This window comes from Mastigoproctus giganteus, chromosome 13 (assembly GCF_048544385.1).
Source record: "Mastigoproctus giganteus isolate SK-2022 chromosome 13, ASM4854438v1, whole genome shotgun sequence".
In the NCBI taxonomy this organism is placed as follows: domain Eukaryota; kingdom Metazoa; phylum Arthropoda; class Arachnida; order Uropygi; family Thelyphonidae; genus Mastigoproctus; species Mastigoproctus giganteus.
In genome coordinates, this window is record NC_143587.1 from 157493297 (window position 1) to 157519645 (window position 26349).

Sequence of the window (26349 nt, forward strand, 5' to 3'; positions counted from 1 at the left end):
TATATATTTAAGTGTAAGCATTGAACAGTATTTTACAGTTGGTATGAAAAGCCTAGTATCTTCTATGATTACTTCACTGAGTGCTCCTCATTTAGAATCTACTGTTTGTGATTTCATCAGTTGGTCCCACTGCACAGAATTAAAACCTGTCTAGGTTTTAATTCTATAGTCAATTTAGTCACCCTTAAGAAAGCAAAAGCTCTTCCTTTACCCTTTACAGTGGTTATGTCTATAAGTAAATCCCACATTGCTGCTGATAATCAGATCAAGTTGCAAATTGCTGCTGATAATCAGATCAAGTTGCAAATTGCTGCTGATAATCGGATCAAGCTTCCTCTTGTTGCAACTCTGACATGCTGCTGCTGCAGAAAACAGTCATCCAATAAATCCACAAAAGTCTTACTAGTGTGAGAGTGACCTACCCTCAAGTTCTGTCAATATCTGTTAAGTTAAAATCCCCTATTAAAAAACATTCTCATTCACTGCCCACTCTATTTCTCTGTATAGCTGTTTGTCATATTCATCATATCCATTAGTCCTCTACCACACTCACACTCTCACTTTTGTTTTCCTAGTGCTTAAGTCACAACAAACTGACTCAACATCCCACTTCTTTATTTGGGCAGTGTTTATGTGAATATTATATGCAGTAATATGTTAGTTTGTTAAAATCATACTGGCACCTAGGTTGACTGAATGTACTGCCTTAGATTTAATATGCTTAAGTCTAAACTAAGAGCATAACCCCGCCCCCCCCATCTGTCCACACACTGTACTCCCCATATTCAAATTCTGCATCACTTCTGTCTGAGTGCAGTCTCATCTCCGGTATCCTTACAATGTCATGTCTGCATTTGATAATTCAACAAATTTATTTACTATGTTTTCCTAGCATTAGTGTACATGCAAATACACATGCACCTATTCTTACTCCTAGTTATCCTAAAGCAGTCTGTGCATTTATTTGTTCCATGATGACCCACAGTAGGCCTTAAAATCTCCAAACCTTGCTTTCCAGGCTGTTGCTGCATATTCCAGTAGAAGCATCTCTTTCACATCTGTTTCATCTTTTTCACCTCAGAAAACTTCTGCCAGGACCACAGGCCCTGGCAGAAGTTTTCTGACAATTGGGTGTGGCATTTGGTTTTATAATAAGTTTAGTTTTCTTCCAATGTTTAGTGAAATTTGTATGATTTTTCAAATATGAATCTAAATGATTTCAAATAAACTTACCTAATTTAACAATTTATGCTTAAAAGCCAATGTTTATTGGCTGTTTTGGAACAGCCAGTACAGGTGAGGTGTACATGTCCAAAATACACCTTTCCAGAAATTGGACATTTTTAAGATTAGGTTTTTTTTTTAACACAAAATAACATTTCAATTTGGTGAAAAAAGTGGTTCTTTGAGTAGCTCTTTTGGATGGCAAATTGATTTTCCATATACAATTATGTATGCTCTCATTCTCATCTTTGATGATGCTCAGATTTATAGGAAAGATCATATATCTCTATTGGGGATTATCCTGACTCACTTCTTTTTTCATACACACAACGTAAATATAGTTTTCTCTGCATTGGGAAAAGTGTTTTTTCTCTTTGTTTTCAGCATTTTTAGTCTTCTAAACAGCTACTGACTACACAAATTTCAAATCTTCCCTACCACTGAATTTTGTTTCCACATTTGGTGTGGTGTCCCTAGAATCTTTCCCAAGCTTCTAGACTCCATCCAGAAAGAGGGCAGTCAGGTTATTAATGACCCATCATACTGTATCACAGATATTGCTTTCCTTTTCTACAGATACTTCCATTGGCATTGTCCTTTTGAATTGGTATCTCCAATTATCCTACTCTTCCAAACCTGTCCAAACACACAGTCAGTCATTCAATCAGAATCCATTCACTGTACAACTCTAAACTCATATAAATCAATTTTTTACTTATTTATCCTGTCCACTTTTTTCCCTTTACAAACATTTCCTATCTACTGAAGTCTTAGGTCAACAGGTATCTTCTGTCTTCTCAACCTTCAAACCATGCATGGTACTATAGGTTCAAATACTTATAGTAAAGTTATTTTAACACCTATACATATACTATAAGGTATCTCCAATTATCCCACTCTTCCAAACCTGTCCAAACACACAGTCAGTCATTCAATCAGAATCCATTCACTGTACAACTCTAAACTCATGTAAATCAATTTTTTACTTATTTCCTACAGTAAAGTTATTTTAACACCTATATATATATATATACTATAAGTGTTCAAATACCTTTACTCTTTGGGAATTTCATTAAAAAACAAATAAATAAGTAATTCAATGTTTTTAAGCCAGTATACCTCAGACTGCTGGATGAAAAACAAAACACACTGTTGACCTCAAGACAGAAACTCTGCTGGCTGCCAAACTAAGTTCACAGCATACCAGATCTATCCTTTTTTAACTGTCTTTTTCCTTTTCTTTTCTTTTCTTTATGGTAAAGTAAAGTTTGTCTTGACTCTTTCAATGTTATGTCCTAATCAGTTCATCATCACTAATTCTGTGGTATTCATGATGTGCCTCTGAATTTCTAATTAGTCTTTAATTACTCTGATTGACAGGGAAGGCAGCCTTTACTAATTTATTGACAGTGGAGGGTAGTGGTTTTGGCTCTCCTTTCTAGAATTCAAATTAGGTGAGTTAGAGCAGTGCCATCCTGTATATTTTTTTCATTTGTAAATAAATATTTATTGATATTAGTTTTTAATAACTATTTAGTTTTTGCTTATTTTTATTTTAGCTAAATCTTTATTGTGTTTTAAAGGTAAGAATATTATCCGTAAGTCATATCACATGCACTGCACTGAAAATGAGAAACCTGCAGATCAAAGTTTGTTTGATGACTAACTGAACAATCACAGCAAATTTTCCCAAGTATTTTATTTTGGCAATATCCACATTTTTAATTATGTATCGTACGGCTGTTTAATATTTTAGTAAGCAAAAGAGGCAAGTACATACTGTATTAAAAGTATCTAAACAAAGCTGAAGAGAATCTCATTCCCACTGATGCTCAAAAGGTTAATTTGATAGTACAAATATAACTGGCTTGTTTTGTATCCTAACCTTTCCATACAAATTTTTTTGACGCTTGCCTCATGCCAAAATTATGACCAGACTCCACATTTTCAATAAAAGTTCATCAAAATGTGTATTTGTATGGAGCAACTGCTTTTTGCATTGGTTTTAGGCAATTGATGCTCTGAAGGTTGTGGAATACTTTCCCATGAGTATGCCATGAGCGCCAACAGAGTTCCATGTCAGTCAGGCAAAAGAAAAAGAAAGAATGCAGATTTGCTTGTATCATTTGTGAAAATATCCTGTATGGGATTTATGCTGCTGTTTATTTTTTCTCTTTTATTTTATTTTTTTAAATGGAATGTATCAAAACTATTATAGGTAATATTTGGGTTCACTCTGCCTGAGTTTCTCATTTCCAAAGTTTTACTGATGGTTAGTAAGAATAAAATAATATAGTTAATAAGGAATAAGTAAATTATGGAGAAACAGGCAAAACATAAGCTGATGATGTGTTCTCAGATTTTTCCTTTTATTTAACAATTCATGCTTCGTTAAATTGGTTGTCAAAAAACTGGCAATTGCCAGGTCTTGAGGTTGCCAGATTTGAATATTACATCTGTCTTATGTAAATGAACAGAATGAAAAAAAATTAAAGTAATAAAAATAAATAACTGAATCAAAGAACTTTCATGGTGATAGTATAGTATTTGCCATATAGTGCAAAGGAAGCCAGAGGCTATGGGTGCACTTGCAAAAAAAAAAAAAAGTAGATAAGAAAATTCAAATTATATGCTTCCCTCCTCACACAGATAACTATCCACAGGTGATATGTATCATTTACCTATTTTAGCTTGTGACATGCATTAATCAAGGCTTGGACTGGTTAGGAGCTGTTGTTGTTGTTGTTATTTGGTTTTTAGGAGCATTAGCAACTAAGGCCATATTGCTCCAGGGATATGCAGTGGTCATTCCCTGACCTTTCCGCATCCTCCGTATTTGGTAGTCACGGGCTCGAACCCCGGTCTAATCAAGAAGCATGTGCTACGCACTGCTGCTCCTGACCACCCGGCTACAGAGGCGCCAGTTAGGAGCACACCAAAACATTATTCTAGTGTGCTCCTATAATCATATTCATCAGTAATATTATGTATTTATTTGATTATTAAAATGAAATTTTGTTAATTAGTGTTCTGTTTCAAAAAATTTTCCATTTTGATATCTGCCAATAATTTGGAAGAAAAGTCTGGGAATGCCATTTGGAATGTAGTTTCAGAGCAGCATTCTCTATTCTTAGAGAATGCTAATCTCTATTAAAAGTCTTGTGGTTTTCAATTTCTAAATTTGGCAGGTATGAAATTGACGTTAACTAGAAAGAAGAGCAGCAGCAGCCATTCTTACAGAGAATAGTTAAATTCTTAGAGATTAATACTGATATTAAAGAGAAAAATCTATCTGTATTATCTGTCTTTAATAATATCACCCACATAATAGAATCAGCTTGGAAGAACTGGATATATTATTACATTTTGAACAAACAAGTAAAAATAAATAAGAATACTGAATAATTTCTTACCTCATATTTAGGATCAATTGAAAATTCAATATTTTTTTTATGTGCCCATCTTGTAGCAGTTCTATATTACAAAATGAAATAAGTTATATTAAAAAAACTTTTCAAATAGAAATAAATTAAATATGGCACCATAGCTAAAGGTCAAATTTATTAATAATGATACTGTACATAAAAGGGAGGTTACTGTAGAAAACCAGCTTCATAAAGAAGCATGCAGTCATAATGCTTTGATCTTCTAAATGAAAAAGTAGAGACCACATTAAAAATAATGCTGGATCACTATCTAGTAATATGGGGCATTCAGGGGTAAACTTTTTGAATGCAAGCAAAGTCTTTATCCTTCTCCTCCTCCTCTCAATGAAAGAAAAAGTCCAAAAACTACTGGCTGTAGTACGATCCAGTATTTCCCATTTGGGGGGGGGGAGATTGTATGTCTGTGTCTATACAGACCCCTATGAGAATTAGTGACAAACGTAGTATGATTCCCTATATACAATCTAAGAGGTGAAAATCTAAGTATGATTCCAAAATTATGACCATTACCCTCCTCTTGCAGAGAATGGTCATAAAATTTGATCAAAAGAACTGCTGGAGCACTATTCTTTTGATCAAATAGGTCCCCCTCCCCCATTTCCTCCATCCAGGAGAAGATGGAGTGATCAAAATTTTGAGTACCAAGTACTTGGTGAATATAGAACAGCAGTGCTTTCCAAAATTGGTATCGCGTAACGGCATGTGGGGTGTTGCAAAATTAATGATCTAAAAAAAAAAGTAATAAATTGGTAAATAATAAAATGGATTTGAGAGAGTACTTTACAGTAATTTTTATTTTCATTGTGGTAACACAGAATGGTATTATATTAGTTGTATGCTACTGTGCAATAGTTTTATATTTTCTAGGCATGATTTAAAAATATTAAAAGTGTTAATGTTTGCAGCATTTTTTTTTTTTTTTTACATTTTGAAAGTGATTTTTTAGTATTATCGTAGTTATGGATAAATTTATTGTGAGAAAGAGAAATATTTTTTTGTTGGGAAAGATGACACAACAGACTCAAAAGCAATTAGTGCTACCTAAGTGGATGTCCAAGTTCAACAAGGAAGAGAGATTGTTTGTCCTCACTGGGCAATACTGGTACCAAATTTACAAAAGGTAAAGTATGTTCATACAGTGAGGAATATTTGAAAACAGGCTTTACGTGGCATGGTGATAAATGCGATCAATATCTCTGTGTTCAGTTTGTGGAGAAAAACTGGCGAATGTGAGTATGGTGCCAAATAAAATTTTTTTGACATTTTTATACTAAATGCCATTTAACAAGAAAAACTGAATTATTTCAAAGATATGCTGAAACATAGAAACAACACAGAGTGCTTTATTTACTAAGAAGTTTAAAACTATAGATAAAGCTCAAGAAGCAAGTTATCTAACAGCTCAGATAATCGCAAAAAATATGCTACCATACTCAGTTGACGAAAAAACCATAATTCCATGTTGTGCCATAGTGAAAACTATGTTCAGCCCTGAATATAAAGCTGAAATTAAAGATCTTGTATTGGCTGACAACAAAATTAGGCAATGAATTCAAGATATATCTGAAAACATTAAAAATTTGGTTAGAGATACAGTTGGGAAAAACAATATCATGTTTACAATTCAAGTTGATGAATCTACTAATAGTAGTAGTAGTAGTAGTGGCATGTGATGCAAGAAAGCAAGTATATGAGCTTATGCAGAATCAGCCAAAAAAAAAAAAAGTTACAAAACAATCCCCTCTAAATGTTTGTCCAACCTGTCAACTTCCACAATGATAGATGGAAGTTTGTTCCAACAAATAACCACCCGCTGGCTAAAGGCAAATTTCCGCACATCTATTCAACATCTCTCCTTCCTCAATTTCAATTTATGCCCTCTTAGGTTCGTAATCTGAACAAGTGGAAGAATCCCATCAGAATTCAGCGGGCTCAACCCATTCAAGGCCTTATACACCTCAATCAGATCAGATCACTTTGCAGGTGCCTAGTCTCCAGCTTCTGCAATTTGCAGAACTTAAGCCTCTCCTGGTAAGAGGATCCCTTCATTCCCCTCACCAATCTTGTCGCCCTTCTCTGTACATGCTCAAGCAAATCTACATCCTTCCTAAAATGAGGCCTCCAGACCTGCACGCAGTACTCAAGGCGTGGCCTGACCATTGCCTTATACAGAGGAACAATCACCTCCTTTTCTCTGCTAGCAAAATTCCTGTATATCATTGACAACACCCCCATGACCTGCCCTGGCAGCCTGTCTGCATTGCTCAGAAAACTTCATATCTGACTGCACAATTACCCCCAGGTCTTTTTCATTTTCTACCACCTTAAGTGTAATACCACACAATTGGTAGGTTTCTCTGGGGTTACTTCTACCCATATGCAGTACTTTGCATTTTTCAATGTTAAACTTCAGTTGCCACTTCTCAGCCCATCTGCCCAAATTTTCTAGATCCTGTTGCAGTAACACACTGCCATTACTGTCATTAACAACCGTGCCAACCTTTGTATCATCTGCAAACTTCGATACTAAGCCTGATATACCTTCATCAATGATATTGATGAAGGTATACTGAGCAAGTAAAGGTTGAGCAAGTTTCTAATGTTAAGAAACTTGCTCAACTCTTGGCTTTCATAAGTTTTATGAAGGAAAAATTGTTGACCAGTATTTATGCTGCAAAGAAATCATGCTTACTACTAAAGGAGAAGATATTTTTAAGGTTTTAAATGAGTACATGCAGAAAATGAATTTATGTTTTGGAATATGCACAGATAGTGCTCCTTCACTGATTTTTCTGTGGCAAAAAAAAAAAACAAAATGAGAAAATACTAACCATGCATTGCTTCTACAATGATAAGTGTTGGTTGCAAAACCTATTGGTGAAGATCTAACGATATTTTAAACAAGAGTGTTCAGTGGGTAAACTTTATTAAAAGAACCTTTGAAATTGTAAATATCTATTCATATATGTGAAGAAAGAAATAGGAATAAAACAGAGCAATCTTCTCCTCCATACCAAGGTAATTTGGTTATCATTATATTTATTAATGATAAATTATATTTATGTGCTCAGGAATGCAATTTTTGAGTTATTTGAGAATGAAAATAAAACTGAATTTATAAGTCTACTTAAAAATGAAGTATGGTGCACAAAATTAGCTTTTCTGTCTGATATGTTTGAACTCCTGAACAAAACAAACTATCATTAACATTAGTAGAGGCAAATGATCAAGAAAGCAAGCTTAAACAGCATCAGCCAAAAAATAAAAAAACGCCTTCCCATTTCACCCATCCATTCACTACAAAAGTTTGTCCAGTTCTTCCTTGAATTCATTGTGGAAGCTATCAACTTCCACAATGACAGATGGAAGCAATCAACCACCCACTGACTAAAGGCAAATTTCTGTACATATATTCTAAAACTGTTCTTTAATTTGAATTTATGTCCCCTCAGGTTCGTAATCTGAGCAAGGGGAAGAATCCCATTGGCATTGAGCTTGCTCAAACCATTCAAGTGCTTATACGCCTCAGTCAGATCACCTCACAGGTGCCTAGTCTCCAGATGCTACAATTTGCAGAACTTAAGCCTTTATTGGTAAGAGCACCCCTTTGTTCCCCTCAGCAATCTTGTTGCCCTTTGCTGTAGGCACCTCCGTAGCCAGGTGAGCAGGAGCAGCAGTGCGTAACACACACTTCTTGATTAAACCAGGGTTCGAGCCTGTGACCACCAAATACGGAGGATGCGGAAAGGTCAGGGAATAACCACCGCATATCCACGGAGCAATATAGCCTTAGTTGCTAATGCTCCAAATAACAAAGAAACAACAAAACCTTTGCTGTACTCATTCTAGCAACTCTACATCCTTCCTAAAATGAGGCCTCCAGACCTATATGCAGTACTCAAGCTGTGGCCTGACCATTGCCTTATTCAAAGGGATAATCACCTCCTTATCCCTGATAGCAAAATTCCTATATATCATTGACAACATCCCATGACCTGCTCTGGCAGCCTGTCTGCACTGCTCAGAAAACTTCATATCTGACTGCAAAATTACCTCCAGGTCTTCTTCATTCTCCACTACCCTGAGTGTAGTAGTGCACAGTTGGTGTGTTACTCTAGGGTTACTGCTACCCTTATGCAGTACATTGCATTTTTCAACACAATGTTAAACTTCAGTTGCCACTTCTCGGCCCAAATTTTCTAGATCCTGATCAGGGTTATTATGTAATTAAAAACCCCGCCAACCTTTGTATCATCTGCAAACTTGGACATTAAGCCTGATACACCTTCATCAACATCATTGATAAATACTGTATATAAAAAACAACAAAATGGCTCAACACCGAACCCTGAGGGACTCAACTAATAACAGTGAGTTATTAGTGGAGTCCCTCTTCATTAGTCCATGAAGAGCAGTGTCCAGTGATTACCACTCTGTCTTCTCCCACTCAAACATTCCTTTATCCATTTTAGCAACTTATCCTTAATGTCATACTGCTCCAATTTTTACATAGGCTTCCATGTGCAACAGTATCAAAAGCTTTCCTGAAATCCAAGTATATGATATCAAAATTATTTTTTGCATTCAGTTCCTTTATGACCACATTGCAGTATCCAATTACAGTATGCAAAGAAAAGGTCAGAGCATTTTGACTACAACAGACAAAATTTCAGCACTAAGAGACAAATTAAAAATTTGGGCCATGAATGTTGAAGAGGACAATTACGAAATGTTACCAAAATCGTCTGACTGTTATTTGAAGAAAGATATAAAAGATTTAATTTGTAAATACCTGACATTACTGAGAAATACATTTGAAGGGTATTTTCTAGATTTGTATACAAACACATATGACTGGATAAGAAATCCTTTTTTTCATCAGATGTTAGTGGGCTTTCCCTGGCAGAAGAAGAGTAATTAGAAGAGTTAAAATAATAATAGGGGCTTGAAGTTAAAATACAAATAAAATGATCTAGATGGCCACTGTATTTCACTGCAAGGAGATTTTCCTAATTTCGTAAAAACAAGTTCTCATGATTGTGTTACAGTTTTCAACCACCTATTCTTGTGAGCTGGCTTTTCTGTGATAACCAATATAAAAACAGTGAAATGCAAAATTTAAAAATGTTACATGAGAAAATGCACGTGAATTGACCACATTCGTTCTAATATAAAAGAAATTTGTAAGACTCACCAGGCACATGTGAACCATTAAACTGGAAAAATGTTTTTATTAAAAATTTTTTTACAAATGCAAATGTGTTTTTTCTATTGCCCTTCTAAAAGATATGTAAATACTATAATTATATTATAACTTTTTTTTTTTTGTGGTGGAGTGTCGCATAGAATTTTGAACATCGTTAGGATGTCACCAGGAAAACCCTTTGGAAAGCTTTGTAGTATAGTATATTCAATTCATGCAGAAATATTAAAAATAATCGAATTACTGTACAAAGTTCAAAATTCTGTGTGACACTCCTTGTAACAGGATTTTTAGTGCACCACAGTAAAAATCCTGCTACAAGGAACTTCTTAAAGAAAAAATCATTCTGTTGTGCTGAAATTTCATTCTTTTGAGTTGAATTCAAAATTATTTTAAGGGGAAGCCATTCTACTTATAGTTCAACTGCACTAAAGTTTTTCTAATTTTCTAAAACAAAGAGTACGTGACAAACTAATTTGGCTGCTATATCATGTGGAAGCGAAATATGGTTTTTAAGAGAGACTGAGCAAAAGATTGAAAGTAACACATTGAAAGATAGAAAGAAGCACGCTAAAAAAAATTACCCTATGGGACAGAAAGACAAATGAGTGGGTAAGAACAAAAACAGGGGAGAATGACAAATTAAATGCTTACGTGGAAATATTACAAAATGTGGTGATGAAAGATCAATCAGAAATTTAATAGAATGAAGGGGTCTAGAGTGAAAGATCGATCAGAAATTTAATAGAATGAAGGGTCTAGCGTGAAAGATCGATCAGAAATTTAATAGAATGAAGGGGTCTAGAGTGAAAGATCGATCAGAAATTTAATAGAATGAAGGGTCTAGAGTGCAATGGAGGATGAAATCAAGAAAACTGCACGAGTGCAACGGATGGGAGCTGCAGTGGCAAGACAAGTACTGAGATATGGAGAAGATCTTTGTGCAGTAGTGGACAATGGTTGAAGAAGAGGATTGCATAAGTAGGTGTTTTTGGACTGATGTAAAGGTTCTTCGTGTTGAAAAACCATATTCTCTCCACCTGATATCTACAATACAGAACTAGGCAGTAAAGTCATCAATCAAAAAATCTGAGTAAAGTATACATAATACTGATATACAACAAATACAATACAGAAAAATTAATATTCTCATTTGATGTATGAGCAGTTATCTCCATTAAGTATAAAAATATCAATTATATATATATATAATGTACTTCTACATACTCACTTTAATACCAAAGATATGCTCAGTAGGAAACCAGCAGCAAAATCAGGGTATATAAAATATGGTGGGTTATCAGGAAAAGAAAAGTGATGTATAATTGTAGGTTCTCTGTCTCTTAATGCATGACCTAAAAAATAATCCTAAAAAAATATCATTCAGCTATAATATTAATTTTTATATCTACAAGTCTAGTAATCATACTGCTGTTAAGGATACTTGAAGCAAAACTCAATTTGTCAGTTTATAAATAAAACAATGTTATCAAAGCAGAGATCTAAAAAACTAATAATAAAATTAAACTAGTTAATGTTATATTGTATTTTTATTAATTTTATATATATATATATATATATATATATATATATATATATATGAGGCTTCTGTAGCCAGGAGCAAGAGTGCAGTAGTACACGCTCCTTGAGTAGACCGGAGTTCAACCCCCTGACCCCTGACTGCTAAATACGGTTGATCTGCCAACCCGCACTGGACCAGCGTGGCAGATTAGGGTCCATTTCCCTCAACCTGAATTGTTGAGGAGGCTTCCATCCTGCAGTGGGTTGATAGTGGCTGCAGTTATATATAAACACAGTGGATCATTGATTAGCTAATGATTCAACATCTGTTATGAGAGGCACCCAAGCCCTTGTGTTATTGTGCAAAACATATCTGTTACAAAACCACAAATAGAATCCATACTTATATACTGTATGTATATAAAAATTTAAAGTATATAAATCTGAATTCCAGTTATACAAAATACCGATGATCAAACAATTTTTTTTGCTTTTATTTTTTAGTTAACTTCACTCAAAGAAACTGATATAATTAATATTTAACTGTAAGGGCGAAAAACTATCACATGGATATAATAAAATACACTTGGATTTCTTTCAAGTGGATTTTATTTACATTATACTTACACAATCCATTATAAATGAATTCAAAGAGTAAATTTTATCCATGTAATTTCACTAAAGTGACACAAAAAAAAAATTTAGTGAATTTGACATTACTAAAATTACTTCAAATAAAAGTGTAGGTTAATATTTGTAGGCATTATTTTTTTGCATCACATCAGTGTGACCGCTGTTTCATAAAAGTGGCATGGACCACCCTTCTTTCACTTATTTTTTGCAGAAAAAATTAACTCAATTCAACTCTTTTTATAAATCCCAGTTTAAGCTAATTTAAATATATTTAAATTAGCTTAAACTATAAACCTGAATTTACCTCTTTTAACTCAATTTAACTTTTTTTTTATAAACAGGGATTTCTCTGTAGAGTTTAATGAACTCTGTAATAACTTCTTTGAACAGTTTAAAAGCAATGCACAAAACTAGCAAAAAAAATCAACTGTGAGTTACTTGTAGACTGTAAATCAACTGTGAGTTACTTGTAGACTGTTTCTGGGCAGTATATCAGAATGGCTTATAATTGGGGATTTTAAACATCCAGATGTTGACTGGAATTTGCGGATTGGTTACTCACACACTAGCAAGAATTTTTAGTTTTCTTGGACGACTGTTTCCTCCAGCTGCATGTTAGAGATATAACAAGAGGAAGCAATACTCTTGATTTAGTTATTAGCAGTGATTCTTCGTGCATTAAGAACATTAATATGCACTACTGGGTGGCAGCGATCACAATGTACTAATGTGGAATTTAATTAAAGACTCTCAATTTTCCGGAATAGATGATAAAATAAAAATCTTGGATAATCGATTTCCCAGTTAATCCTAAAATACAGTAAGTCCCTGACATACATTCCAGGACTTCTTACATAAGTCGAGTTTTACGTAACTAGGGAAATGACTAATAAAATATTGCTCCTATATCCGTGATATACCAAAATTACAAAAATCACATAATATCCTCAGAAGAATGAAGAAAAATAGTTATATATTTTTCAATTAGTTAGTTATATATTTTTCAATTAGTTAGTTATATATTTTTCAATTAGTTATATATGTTTTATATATTAGTTGTATATATAGAAAAATATTTATATATTTTTAATTAGTTCAATTAAAAACTTTATCTGAGGACAGCGGTGAAGCTGTTGGAGTGGCACATACGAAAAGAAAACATTAAAGGAAGAAATTGTACACTAAAAACTGATATGTATTTCGTAGCCTTGGTTATCATAGTTGACTTCATTGGTGCCAAACCCATCACCGCTTCTCGTATTCTGTCTTTTTCCTTTATTATTGTGTTCACTGTTGGCATTGACAAATCTAAATTCCGCGCAATACGTGTTCACGTTTGACCATTTTCAAACATCTTATTTTAATTTTCTGATCCGAATCAATCACTTTCCTTTTTTTTTTTGATAGATATACAAGTACCGCTGTCACTTATTGTCTTAGTCGATACCATGATAACGGTCAAAATAGTAAGACTTTTGTGGATTTATTGGATGATTGTTTTCTGCAGCAGCATGTTCGAGAGTCAACCAGAGAGGGTAATACTCTTGATCTGGTTATCAGCAGTGATCATTCGAGTATTAAGAATTTGCAGATAAAGGAACCACTAGGTGGCAGTGATCACAGTGTACTGATGTGGGATTTACTTAAAGATATAATTCCCATCAGGAGTAAAGGAAAGGTTTTTGCTTCCGTAAAGGTGACTACAGTGGTCTCAGACAGTTTTTAAATTCTGTACAGTGGGACCAACTGATGATGTTACCAACAGCAAATTCTAAGTGGGAAGCATTCAAGGAATTAATTGTGGAAGCTACTAAACGTTTCATACCTATTAAGGAATATTGTTCAAGGTTTAGCCCTAAATTTAGGCCAAGGTTTAGGCCTCAAATGAACTAATGAGACTTCTGACAGAGAAGTGCATGGGATGCATATAAATTATCAGGCGACACAGAAGCCTATAGCAGATATAAGCTAGTCTGTAATCAAGTCACAAAGGAGGTTAGGTAGGAGAAGGCAGACTATGAGAAATATTTGGCAAAGGATGCTAAGAAAAACAGCAAGGATTTCTTTACTTATATAAACTCTAAAAGGAAGGGGATGAATCAGATTGGTCCACTTGATATTGATGGTTCGACTGCTCAGACAGCAAACAAATTGAATGAATATTTTGCATCTACATTCACACATGAATTATTAAGGTTTGAAAATGCCAGAAGGCTATCGAATTGTAGCAGGGTGCTTAATGATTTTGTAATAACTGAGAGCAAAGTGGAGGAGAAATTGTTGAAGTTAAATATAAGAAAGGATGGGATCTATCCAGTTATATTAAAGGAGGCGGCAAAGCAACTAAGCAAACCCTTAGCCATAATTATGAGAGCATCCTTGGACTCAGGGCAGGTCCCCCACAGACTGGAGATTGCAAATGTATCCCCAATTCACAAAGGGGGATTGAAGGATGACACGAGTAATTATAGACCAGTTAGTTTAACTTCTGTTCCGGGTAAAATAATGGAGTCACTGGTTAAAGATGCATTGCAGGATCATCTAGACAAGACTGCAGCAATAATTCAGACACAGCATGGGTTTGTTAAGGGAAAGTCTTTTCTGACAAATTTGATAGGTTATTATGATGTAGTTACAAAGGAACTGGATGCAAAAAATAATTTTGATATCATATATTTGGATTTCAGGAAAGCTTTTGACACTGTTGCGCATGGACGACTATTGTACAAATTGGAAAAGAATGGTATTAAGGGTAGGTGGTAGATGACTTTCATCAACCGGTGAAATACCACCACTTTGCTTATTGGAGGCTTGAAGTGGTGAAACCCATGTTTAGTCTCTAGAGCAAAGTTTCCGGCATCCCCCTTCCCCATACTTCTCCTTCAACCCATGCACGGTACTAAGTACTATAGGTTTTGATACCTTTCGTGTTTGGGGTCTTCATACAAAAAAAAAAAAAAAAAGTTTCTACAATGGAAAAAAGGATGGTTGAGTGGGAGAAGACAGAGGGTGATAATCAATGGGTGCTGCTCTTCATGGACTAATGTCATTTGTGGAGTCCCACAGGGTTCGGTGTTGGGTCCACTGTTGTTTTATATATTTATCAATCATATTGATGAAGGTATATCAGGCTTAGTATTGAAGTTTGCAGATGATACAAAGGTTGGCAGGGTTGTTAATGACAGTAATGGTAGTGTGCTACTGCAACAGGATCTAGAAAATTTGGGCAGATGGACTAAGAAGTGACAACTGAAGTTTAACCTTGACAAATGCAAAGTACTGCATATGAGTAGAAGTAACCCCAGAGAAATGTACCAACTGTGTGGTACTACACTTAAGGTGGTAGAAAATGAAAAAGACCTGGGAGTAATTGTGCAGTCAGATATGAAGTTTTCTGAGCAATGCAGACAGGCTGTCAGGGCAGGTCATGGGATTTTGTCAATGATATATAGGAATTTTGCTAGCAGGGAAAAGGAGGTGATCGTCCCTCTCTACAAGGCAATGGTCAGGCCACGCTTTGAGTACTGCATACAGGTCTGGAGGCCTCATTTTAGGAAGAATGTAGATTTGCGTGAGCGTGTACAGAGAAGGGCAACAAGATTAGTGAGGGAAATGAAGGGATCCTCTTACCAAGAGAGGCTTAAGTTCTGCAAATTGCAGTGGCTGGAGACTAGACACCTGTGCAGTGATCTGATTGAGGTGTATAAGGCCTTGAATGGGTTGTGCACGCTGAATTCTGATGGGATCCTTCCACTTGTTCATATTACGAACCTAAGGGGGCATATATTCAAATTAAGAAAAGACAGATGTGCGGAAATTTGCCTTTAGCCAGCGGGTGATTAATTGCTGGAACAAACTTCCATTCGTCGTGGAAGTTGATAGGTTAAATAAATTTAAGGAGGAACTGGACAGGCATTTGGAGGGAATGGTGTGATTTTTTTTTTTTTTTTTTTTGGTTAATGCTGCATAAGCTCATACACTTGCTTTCTTGCATCACATGCCACTACTACTACTACTAAAATTAAATTTTATGTAAAGAATTTCACAGGGTTAACACGAAAACTCACTATTATCACCCACGCAAGCTCACATTTACTAAAACACTTTTCTGGAGGTCACAACCATAAAACAATAAAAACAATTTGCACTTTCCTGGTTATCGGGCTTTTCTGTTACTGTATTTCATTATAAATAGGTAGTAACCGCTACATATTGCATTTGTGATAATACCGATATCTGATATTGTGTGGAATTTTACATTATTATGGTGAAATGTGTGTCCCCTTCACTGAAATCTTCAGCCATATAAAAAAAAAACTTAAAACATTTTAAAAATCTTATCCTGCTTGTGCAATTTGTGCGTGCTGTGAACGTCTTTATTGATTACTTATTATTATTATTCTGTTTTAAATTTTACCATCCTAAAAAAGAAAAAAAAATTGAGTGAAAAAAAAATCAACATATTTTTGAAGTTACGTAAGTTGGGAACTTACTACAGTACAGTATATCCAAAAATGTTCAGCAACCTACATAAAAAATATTATGATACTTAAAAAAACTTATCATGCACTACTCGCGTGTCCAATATGATGTGTCCCTTTTTTTTTTCGATGTCGATTTTAAATCTAATAGCTTCCCTTTATTTTTTATGATGTCGCGTATGGTTTGGTGACCAACATTATAATGGTTCATTAGATTTAACAGATGCACTGTTTTCAAACTTTTGAATAATTTCAAGTTTTTGTTTAATTGAAAGCGCAACTCGTTTGCGTTTACCCATCATTTTTGCAATTTCTAAACAAAAAAAAATTTTTCATTATCCCTGACATAAATAACGAAACAAAATTTTTCACTTTGCAGTGCGATGAAACAAGAACAATTGAAGCAACGCACTAAAACAAACTAAACATTTGTTCTCTCTCTTTTTTTTGAGGGTCGGGTGTGAAGACAGTGGGAGCTGTAAGATAATAATCTCTCAATGATGACTTTATAACGGCCTGCTTGTCGCTTATTTACGACTTGCAAAACATCTGTTTATACCTATCCTAGTTATTACTTGAATTTTATGATTTCTGGTTTATTTTATTTTATTTTTTTTATTTGGAGCCTTGAAGTGTCCCGTTTAATCTGCTTCCCAGTTAAACCGATCCTAGTAAATCTGGGCCCATTTGTCTTCACTAGTTCTAATAATAATTGGTCTGAAATCAGTGTATGGTACTATCCATGCTTGAGGATTAACAGTTTATGATGATTTGAAGGTGCTAACCATTATTCTTGTGCTGCCTGTGCAATACATTAATATAATGACTCTGGTTTCTTCCTTATGCAACCTCTAGTAAAAAAAAAATAATAATAAATAATAGTCCATTTTTCTCAGTAATTCAAATAATAATATTTTAACTTGCGTATTTTTGTTTAGGCAATTTTTAAAAACAGAATAATAATGATTACAAAACAATAAGATTTTCTGCAGCTCTTGGATTTCACTATGTAGACCATAAAACATTGGAATATGCATTCTTTAAGTTCCATAAAATCAGTTTTTCCAAAAGAAAGAAAAGCAATAAGCTCTCAACAATAAATAATTCCAAAATTAAGATAACATTATAATGCCAACAAGATGACTCTTGCCAGTGAAAATCAGTTGTCACTGGGAAGAACAATGAAAACTTCTTTACCATTTCTAAATAAGCTTGTAAAAGGGAAAAAAATATTCTTACTTTCTTCACAAGAAAAAATATTCTATAACCAAATATTAATGAAAAAGTAAAAATAATATATGTGCCTAAAATTTCTCATTTCTCTCAAATGAAGCCATGTATACATTGGCACTTGTACTTTTACTCAAATTGTAGATAAATTCCATATATGTGTTAGGAAGAGTACAATCAAAGATCTAAACTGCATGAAATCAACCAGAATCTTCAATATCAGCATTATCGCCGAACATGTCTGGACAACCCACCACGACATCGACCCACACCGCGATGTCGTGGTGGTAGACAGATCCCACCATTACCTAAAACGTACCTGGTTGGAATCGTTAAATATAAAATCTTCGGATAAATCCTTGAACAGGAACAGTGGTTGCCAAGTCAACCCGATCACAGAGTCAGTAGTTCTATCATTGGACAAGCGCTGGCCACGTCATCATGCGTCACAGCCACAGACGTCAACAAACAATTAAACCTCGCGTCTCACGCACCTGGCAGTGCACATCTTCATTCCAACTGCCATTCATGTATTTTTAATTCTGATGAAGGCTACCATATAGCCGAAAGCTCATATATTTCTTCCTTTATTTGTACGCTCTGTGTATACTGTAATAAATTCTTAATGAATCCAGAGCGCGTAGGCCTGTTTCATTATCAGCATTAACTGAATCAACTATTTTTTAATGGCAGTACAACTACATACAATTTGCTTGGCTACTAACTTCTGAATTTCAAAAATCTGGAGATCAAAAATTTGTAAGCAAGAGGAAAGTGGGAGGTTTTGGATCCAGACAGGTGAAAAACAGCAGTTTTTTTTTCAAAAAACAGCAGTGCTTCCCAAAAAACAGCAGAAAAATAAGAATTTTTATTTATTTATTTTATTTTTTTTGTGAAAAAGCAAGATTTTTTTTTAAAGTCCACACTACTAGAAATTAAATTTCACTGGCAGTGTTTAGATAAAGGATGGGATTTTAAAGTGGAGTGTGGAATATAGAATTTCATCCCTACAAGAATAATTTCACTGACACAATCTGAGCAAATCAGAAGATTTGAAACAGTAATCTGACCACGGAAAAGAAGAAAATAAATCTCACAGCTTATCCCATTTTGCATTCTTGTAATGCCAAACAATAAGGTTGAGAATAGCCATGAGAGAAAGGCTCCATTAGAGAAGAGACCATCACCAAGTTATGATTTTTTTACTCACCTCAACTGTGTACTTAGAGGGACTGTTTGTGAGAAAAAGATCAAGAGTGTTGGCTGTGTGGTTAGGATTGTCTGGTAGGTAAATGAACAATCTGTGTGAGGTCTTTAACAATTGCAAAAGCCTCAGCATCTCACTGGGTCTGTGGAACTAGAAAATAGAAGCTGTTGTTGTTGTTGTTTAAGGGTTTTAAAACACAAGGGCATCAAAGGCCAAGATGTGTATTTCCATGTTTTATTTTAATGAAAATCAATTCTTTCAAATTTGTTTGTCAAATTGGATTTGCCGAATAAAATTGAACAGTTCATCTAGATTTGCAGAGTTGTCTAACATCTGTTGAAGAGCAAATGGATTCCGATTATTGCATAGACTCTGGAAGCAAAGGAATCTGGAATTTCTGAAGTGCAGTCAATATAATAGGATGCGTTTCACTGTAAGCTGAACTTGGCATTGAAAACAGAGAGGGAGATTTTCATTAGCTAATAGATGATAATGCGTGAGGTGAGTGTGGCCAATTCGTAGTCTGGCAAGCATTACTTCTTCTCTGCATCTTTTTCTAATGCTTGATTTCTATATTTGTGGATTCGGTTTTATTTCCCTCAGTTTATTATCGGTTTGACTTCTCCATATCTGGGCCCATTCGTCTTCACTAGTTCTAATAATAATTGGTCTGAAATCAGTGTATGGTACTATCATTATTTTGTTTGGCTGTTCTGTAGCTGTCTTTGCTGCATTGTCTGCTTTTTCGCTGCCTTCTATTCTAGAGTGTCCTGGAATCCAGCAAAGAGTTATTACAGAATGTTTTTTTCTGACAGAGTTAGCATTAGCATTAGTAGAGGCATTTGATGCAAGAAAGCAAGCTTATGCAGCATCAGCCAAAAAAAAAAAATAATAATAATAATAAATAAAAAATAACCACTTCCACTTCACCCCTAGTTTAGTTAGAAAGCTAATTTCTTGTAGGATGGGATTACATGAATGGTGTTTACCCTATATGGCTGAAATAGCACTAAGTGAATCAGAATATATTAGGACAGAAATTGATGATTGCTGACCTATTTCACTTAATGCAAGATGAATGGCATATAATTCTGCAGAAAATATGCTGTACTCAAGTGGCAGAGACTTTGAAACTACATGTGAAGGGAAAACAGCTGCTGCACCAACATGTGAGTGTGATTTAGAGCCATTTGTATAGATTATGAGTTTTGCAGTGTGTTCCAAAGTATGATTGGCATGTAGCTGTTGGATGTGAGCTTCTGTGTGTCAGTTTCTCCAAACAAAGAATGGCAGTAGAAACACCTATGATTAAGTTAGAATCATCCTTCTGGTTTAGTCTGCTATGGTAACCAATTTCCAAAACAGAAGTGGAAGATTTGAAAACTGTCAGTAAAATAAATTTGCACATAACATTCATCAAAATCTTTACTTCACATGAATGTGAAGTAAATGTACTGAAAAAGCTATGTTCAAGCCATAAGAGAGGAATATGACTTTTTGCATGAGTGAGGATAACATGCCCGAAAAATATTAGCTTGCTTGGTCTGTTTTCTTGAGTTCATCTGTTTGTCTTCTTCCAAAATTTCTGGATCACAAACTAGATTTGATCATGAGTCAATGGTATTCATTAGTGTTCACTCGAAGTTATTAACTCTAAAAACTTCTTGTACTGCTTTTTTCACCACTTCTAATCTCTTCTTTAAACATACTTTTTAAGTATCAAAGGTTGCCACTGTTCTACCCATCTACTTACACATTTAACCAGAGAGGGCAAACATGTACACACATGCTTCAAAATCTTTTTTTGCTTCAGTGGCTTGCACTAGTTGAAATCTAAATGTTTAAATCTATCTTTCCTCATAACACTTCTTTCAAATATTCATCCACTTGTAAAGAAGGGCATGTAGATCCTTTTACAGCACATAAATTAATAAGATGACAAGGACAGCATATTATCAGCAAATGCTCTATCTCCTCTTTTAATACTGTTGCTATTCCAGTTTTCAGGCTGACCATGTCAGGTGCATTATCAATACTAAGTTCCTGACAGTTTTTTGAGTTCCATGTGTCTTCAGGTTGTTCAGACGATTAGGATTAGTGGCAAATGATATAAAGCAAGCTTTTACAGCATGCACACACTTCCCAAATCACCTATACATCCCTTATAATAGCTTTTCTAAATTCTTCCTTGAATTTATTCAAACTACCCATTTTGATACAACAATCAACCACCATCTGGCTGAAAGCAAACTTCCACACATCTAACCTGTAACCATACTTATAGAATTTGAATTTATGTCCCTTCATGTGTGCAGTGTGAGCAAGAGGAAGAATCCCATCCGAAGAAACCACCCGTTGCTTGCCACGAACTTGGCTTGGGGTTTGCCATACTTATCCTTAATATCTTCATAAATACTTCTTGCTTTTGCTTGATGGCCATCGAACTCAGGGACACTTGCTTTTGAATCTGATTTTCATCCGTATTACTAATAGCTTTCCATCTTCGATATAGCACCTGAATGCTGTTTTGTGATCACTATTGATCTTAAATGCATTGATCCTTTAACATGTTCTTTTATATGTACACTGTCCCTTAAAATAGTATTCACCGTCGAAGCATCAAGACCTAATTCCGTGCAATAGATGACAAACTTTGTCCTGCTTTGTAATTCTTAATTAATCACCTTTATTTCTAAATCAATTTTGTTTTGTTTCTTATCACTTCCAGCACTTGCACTTTCCATTGGTCCCTTTCCCTTCACCAATGTAATAAGTAAATAGGAATGAAGAGAAGATTCTGAAAATTTATTTATGTTTTTTATATGATTGAAGATTTCAGTGAAGGGAACTCATTTCACCATAATAATGTAACGTACAAATCCACACAATTCCAGTTATTGGTATTATCGCAAATGCAATAAGATCAAGTTTACTTGATCTTATTGCATTTGCGATAATAAATTTTAACCTGTTTATAATAGATTGTGCTAACAGATAATAAATTTTAACCTGTTTATAATAGATTGTGCTAACAGAAAAGCCCAATAAACTGCTCAATAAAGATTTGTGTAAACTGCTCAGCTCAATATTAATCTGCTCAATAAAGATTTGTGTAATTTTACAGTGTTAATGTGAGACTAAGACAGCAATAAATATGTAAGCAACCTATCTTAATTTTAATCAAGCTAAACAGTTATGGCTAGTTGGCATGAAATGAGTACAAGAGGATCATTTTAACTAGTATGACAGTCGAATCATGTCAACTCACTTTGAGTGTGCTGTTTCAGTTTTATAAATCTGGTCACCCTACCTTAATGCCATACTGTTCCAATTTGTACAGTAGTCTTCCATGTGCCACAGTATCAAAAGCTTTCCTAAAATCCAAGTATATGATACAAAAATAATTTTTTGCATCCAGTTCCTTTGTGACCACACCATAGTATCCAATGAAATTAGTCAGACAAGACTTTCTCTTAACAAACCCAAGCTGTGTCTGAACTACAACTGCAGTCTTGTCTAGATGATCCTGCACTGCTTCCTTAACCAGTACCTCCATTAATTTCCTTGGAACAGAAATTAAACTAACAGATCTGTAATTACTCATGTCACCCTTTGATCCCCTTTTGTGAATTGCAGATGCACATATCTTCAGTCTATGGGGACTTCCCCTGAGTCCAAGGAAGCTTTCATAATTATGGCTCAGGGTTTGCTAACTTCCTTTGTTGCTTCCTTTAATATAACTGGATAGATTCCATCCACCACAGGAGCTCCGCATAACACTGATAACTGGTACCGAAACTGTTCCGTGTTATGTGCCAGGTGGGAAGGAGCAGCAGTGCGTAGCACACGCTTCTTGATTAGACCGGGGTTCGAGCCCGTCACCACCAAATACGGAGGATGCGGAAAGGTCAGGGAATGACCACCGCATATCCCGCAGCAATATGGCCTTAGTTGCTAATGCTCCAAATAACTAACTAACTAATAAACCGTGTTATGTGAAACCGTGCTGATTGAGGTATAATTGTAATGGGTTTTAATTGAATGCATACCAGACAAAACAGTCTATAAACAAATTATAATACATCTATAAACAATTTGCATTTGATAGCCAATTAAAAGGATTTGAATTAAAAAATATTACAAAAATTTTATTAATGAAAAGGTAACATCATGAGAGATGAGAAAAAGGCTTTATTGTTTATTTAGATATTTCAATAATGAAGTCTGATGAAGTTGTCTCTTCTTTTTCTTGGCATACAAGCCTTTGTATCATTGAATCCCATCTTGTAAAATTTGCCATATCTTGATGCTATATTCAACATTTGGATCTCCACTCCTAATCGCCTCGTATGCTATGTCAACCCCTGAAAAACTTCCTCCAATTCTTCTGTGTAAAGTTCTTTTGGTGGCACTTCAGTGTTATCCACTTCAGAATTGTTTTCCTCTTCTTCATATGCAGTTTGCTCATCAATTTCAAGGAGAGTTGCATCATCTAAGTCACTTGCATATGAGTCAATGTGAGTCATGTACATTGGCAGCGTGCAAAGTTTCGAATCCCAAGTCTTTTCTGATCTTCACAACATCTTCAGCAATTGTCTGAACTTGCGATTCAAAACCAATGACATCATTTGCTAAATGGGACAAAACATGCTGCCAAACAGAATGAATGTTGTTGGCAATGATTTATAGCGAAAATGCAAATATATTTTTGATCGCATTCCTGATGTTATAATTTTTCCAAAATGTTATGATCCTACTCCCATTGGAGTGGAAGAAAGCATATTTTTACATTTTCATTGAGATCAGAAATTTCAGGTGGATGGCCTGGTGCATTGTCTAAAAGCAACAAAAGTTTGAATTCCATCTCTTCATCTTTGCAGTAACGTTCAACCGTCAGACAAAAATAATTTGTGAACCATTCTGTAAACAATTCTCTTGTAATCCATGCTTTCTTGTTAGATTTCCAAATTACAGGCAATAGTGCTTTTTACACAACCCTTTAGAGCACTTGGGGTTTCTGCTCTGAACAAGAGTAGAGGCTTTAATTAAAAATCCCCAAATGAGTTTCCACCCCACAAAAGTGTTAAACCATCTTTTGATGCTTTATATCACAAGGTTGGGGCCTTTTCATTTTCAGCCAAAAAAGTTTGCAATATTTCTTTTCCAGAACAGCCCAGTTTCATTGACATTGAAAATTTGTTCGTCCTTGTAGCCATCTTCTTCAATGATGTCTTTCAATTCACTGGGAAATCTTGGATCAGCATCTTTGTTTGCACTTTCACCTGAGATACGAACATTGTAAAGCCCAACACAGATTTTAATGTGGAAAAACCAACCATGACCAGCTGTAAATATATCTTTAGTCTCCTCCTCTTCATTTTCTTCTTTTTCCTTTAGTGTGTTATAAAAGTTCATGGCTTTCGCTTGAATGATGTGGTGACTCAAAGGAATTCACTTTTGATTACAATTTTCTATCCATATTAATAAAAAATGTTCCATATTAATCAACAGCGAACTTCTTTGCTAGATATCACTTTCGTCATGTAAGATGCTGTAGAAATTCCCTGCTCTTTGTACAGATCCTTCTTTCGAATAATCATTTGCACTAATGTTTCATTCATTCCATTTTCCCGTGCGATTCTAGAATCCGATGTACCATCTTCATGGCACTTGATAATATCAAGTTTTTTTTCTAATGTAAGCCATTTTCGTTTAGTAGCTCCACCGCTTTCATTACTTTTCCTTTTTTGACTCATCGTTTCATATTTAATTTAAAGGGATAAAAATTAAATTGCGAAATGAGAAGTTTTAAAAGCTATCATGTTGTTTCATCATGATGGAATTAAGAATACTGAACATTGTTGTCACTGACTGCCTGAGGGGGAGCTACTGGCACATGTGCATGTGAGACAAGATAGTTGGCACTGCAGCATATATGTACATGTACCTACACTATGACAATGCAACATATATGTACACGTACCTGCACTACGACAATGCAGCATATATGTAGAGTATGTCTAGGCTATTGAATGAGTTTTAATACATACAGTAAATTTTCGACTTAAACTTAATTGAAAACTGTGTTATAGTGAAACCTGTGTTGTTTGAAGCCATGATAAGCGAGGTATAGCTGTATTTCAACAAACAATAAGTAAAATTAGCCAGCCTGCAATCGTGATCTCAGCATTGGATATCAATATCACACTATTTCCTGCATGTAGAAGAAACAACTAATTTCTAACAACTACACAATGTATGTTGTTGTTGTTGTTGCTGGTATTGGGTTTAACAACACAGGGGCTACTGAGGCCAAATTGCATCTTCATAGTTCATTTACATAGAGCATATCGTTGGAGATGTTAAATTATATGCTCCTGTACAGGCCAATATGTTTTAAATACATTAAAAGTTATTCTACATTTGCTTCATGTGAGGCATTCAACGTGGAAAGTGACTGAAAATTCCTGTATATCATTGACAAGATCCCATTGGCTGTTCTGGCAGCCTACCTGCAGTGCTCAGAAAACTTCATATCTGGCTGCACAATAACCACCAGGTCTTTTTCATTCTCCACTACCCTGAGTGTAGTATCACGCAGTTGGTACGTTAATCTGGGGTTACTGCTACCCATATGCAGGGGCTTAGAGGGGAACAGGTATCCTGTGTGTTATCAGACACTCTGCCTAAAACACTGATGGATCCAATATCTCTCTATTACAGAAGATTTAGGAGAAGTCCAGTTGGCCTGCCTCCCTAAAATCCACTCATGCACACCTTCTCGATGGTAAGCCCTGTTATGTCACTTAGGTGGCAACGAACGTGTAGAGTGGTTCTCTTCAAGACGCCTGATCAGCGTGAAGAGGAAAAGACCAAACCCTTCAGCACATGACAGCACAACGAAACAAATGGCCCTCAGTCCCCAGCAGCTTTCACTCCCTCTCTTACAGCAGTGAGAGGATCAGAGTGGAAGCAGACGGTGCAAAGAATCTCTGGGTACGATCAGGCTGCCATGCACAGAAACTGAACTTGGCCTGTTACAACGTAAGATCGCTCATAGGTGAAGAAAGGATACTAGAAATAGAAAAGGAATTAGAAAATGTAAATTGGAATATCATCGGTTTGGCTGAAACAAGAAGAAGAAATGAATCACTTATAAGTTTATCAAGTGGAAATCTGCTATACACCAATGGAAACAGTGAAAGGAGTGAAGGTGGAGTTGGGTTTCTGGTCCATAAAGATTTAAAAAACAACATTTTGGAATTCAAAAGTACATCACCAAGGGTGTCAAGACTAATACTCAAGATTTCTAAGAGGTACAAGCTAAAGGTTATAATGATTTATGCAACAACATCGAGCCATGATGATGAAGAGGTTGAAGAAATGTACACCAAAATTGAGAGT

The 26349-nt window shown here is 35.1% G+C and overlaps 1 protein-coding gene across 2 annotated transcripts in view; it reads right to left on the reverse strand.

Moving 5' to 3' along the window:
* The window catches only part of LOC150076548 (beta-1,3-glucosyltransferase), a 377468-nt gene that overhangs the window by 124229 nt on the left and 226890 nt on the right, over nt 1-26349 (reverse strand). For both annotated transcript variants that reach the window (XM_090387063.1, XM_090387062.1), the window contains exons 6-7: nt 11105-11241; nt 4638-4698 (exon numbers count right to left, since the gene is read on the reverse strand). In XM_090387063.1, coding sequence (XP_090243189.1) covers nt 4638-4698; nt 11105-11241 — 198 coding nt within the window. The remainder of the gene's footprint in view (nt 1-4637; nt 4699-11104; nt 11242-26349) is intronic.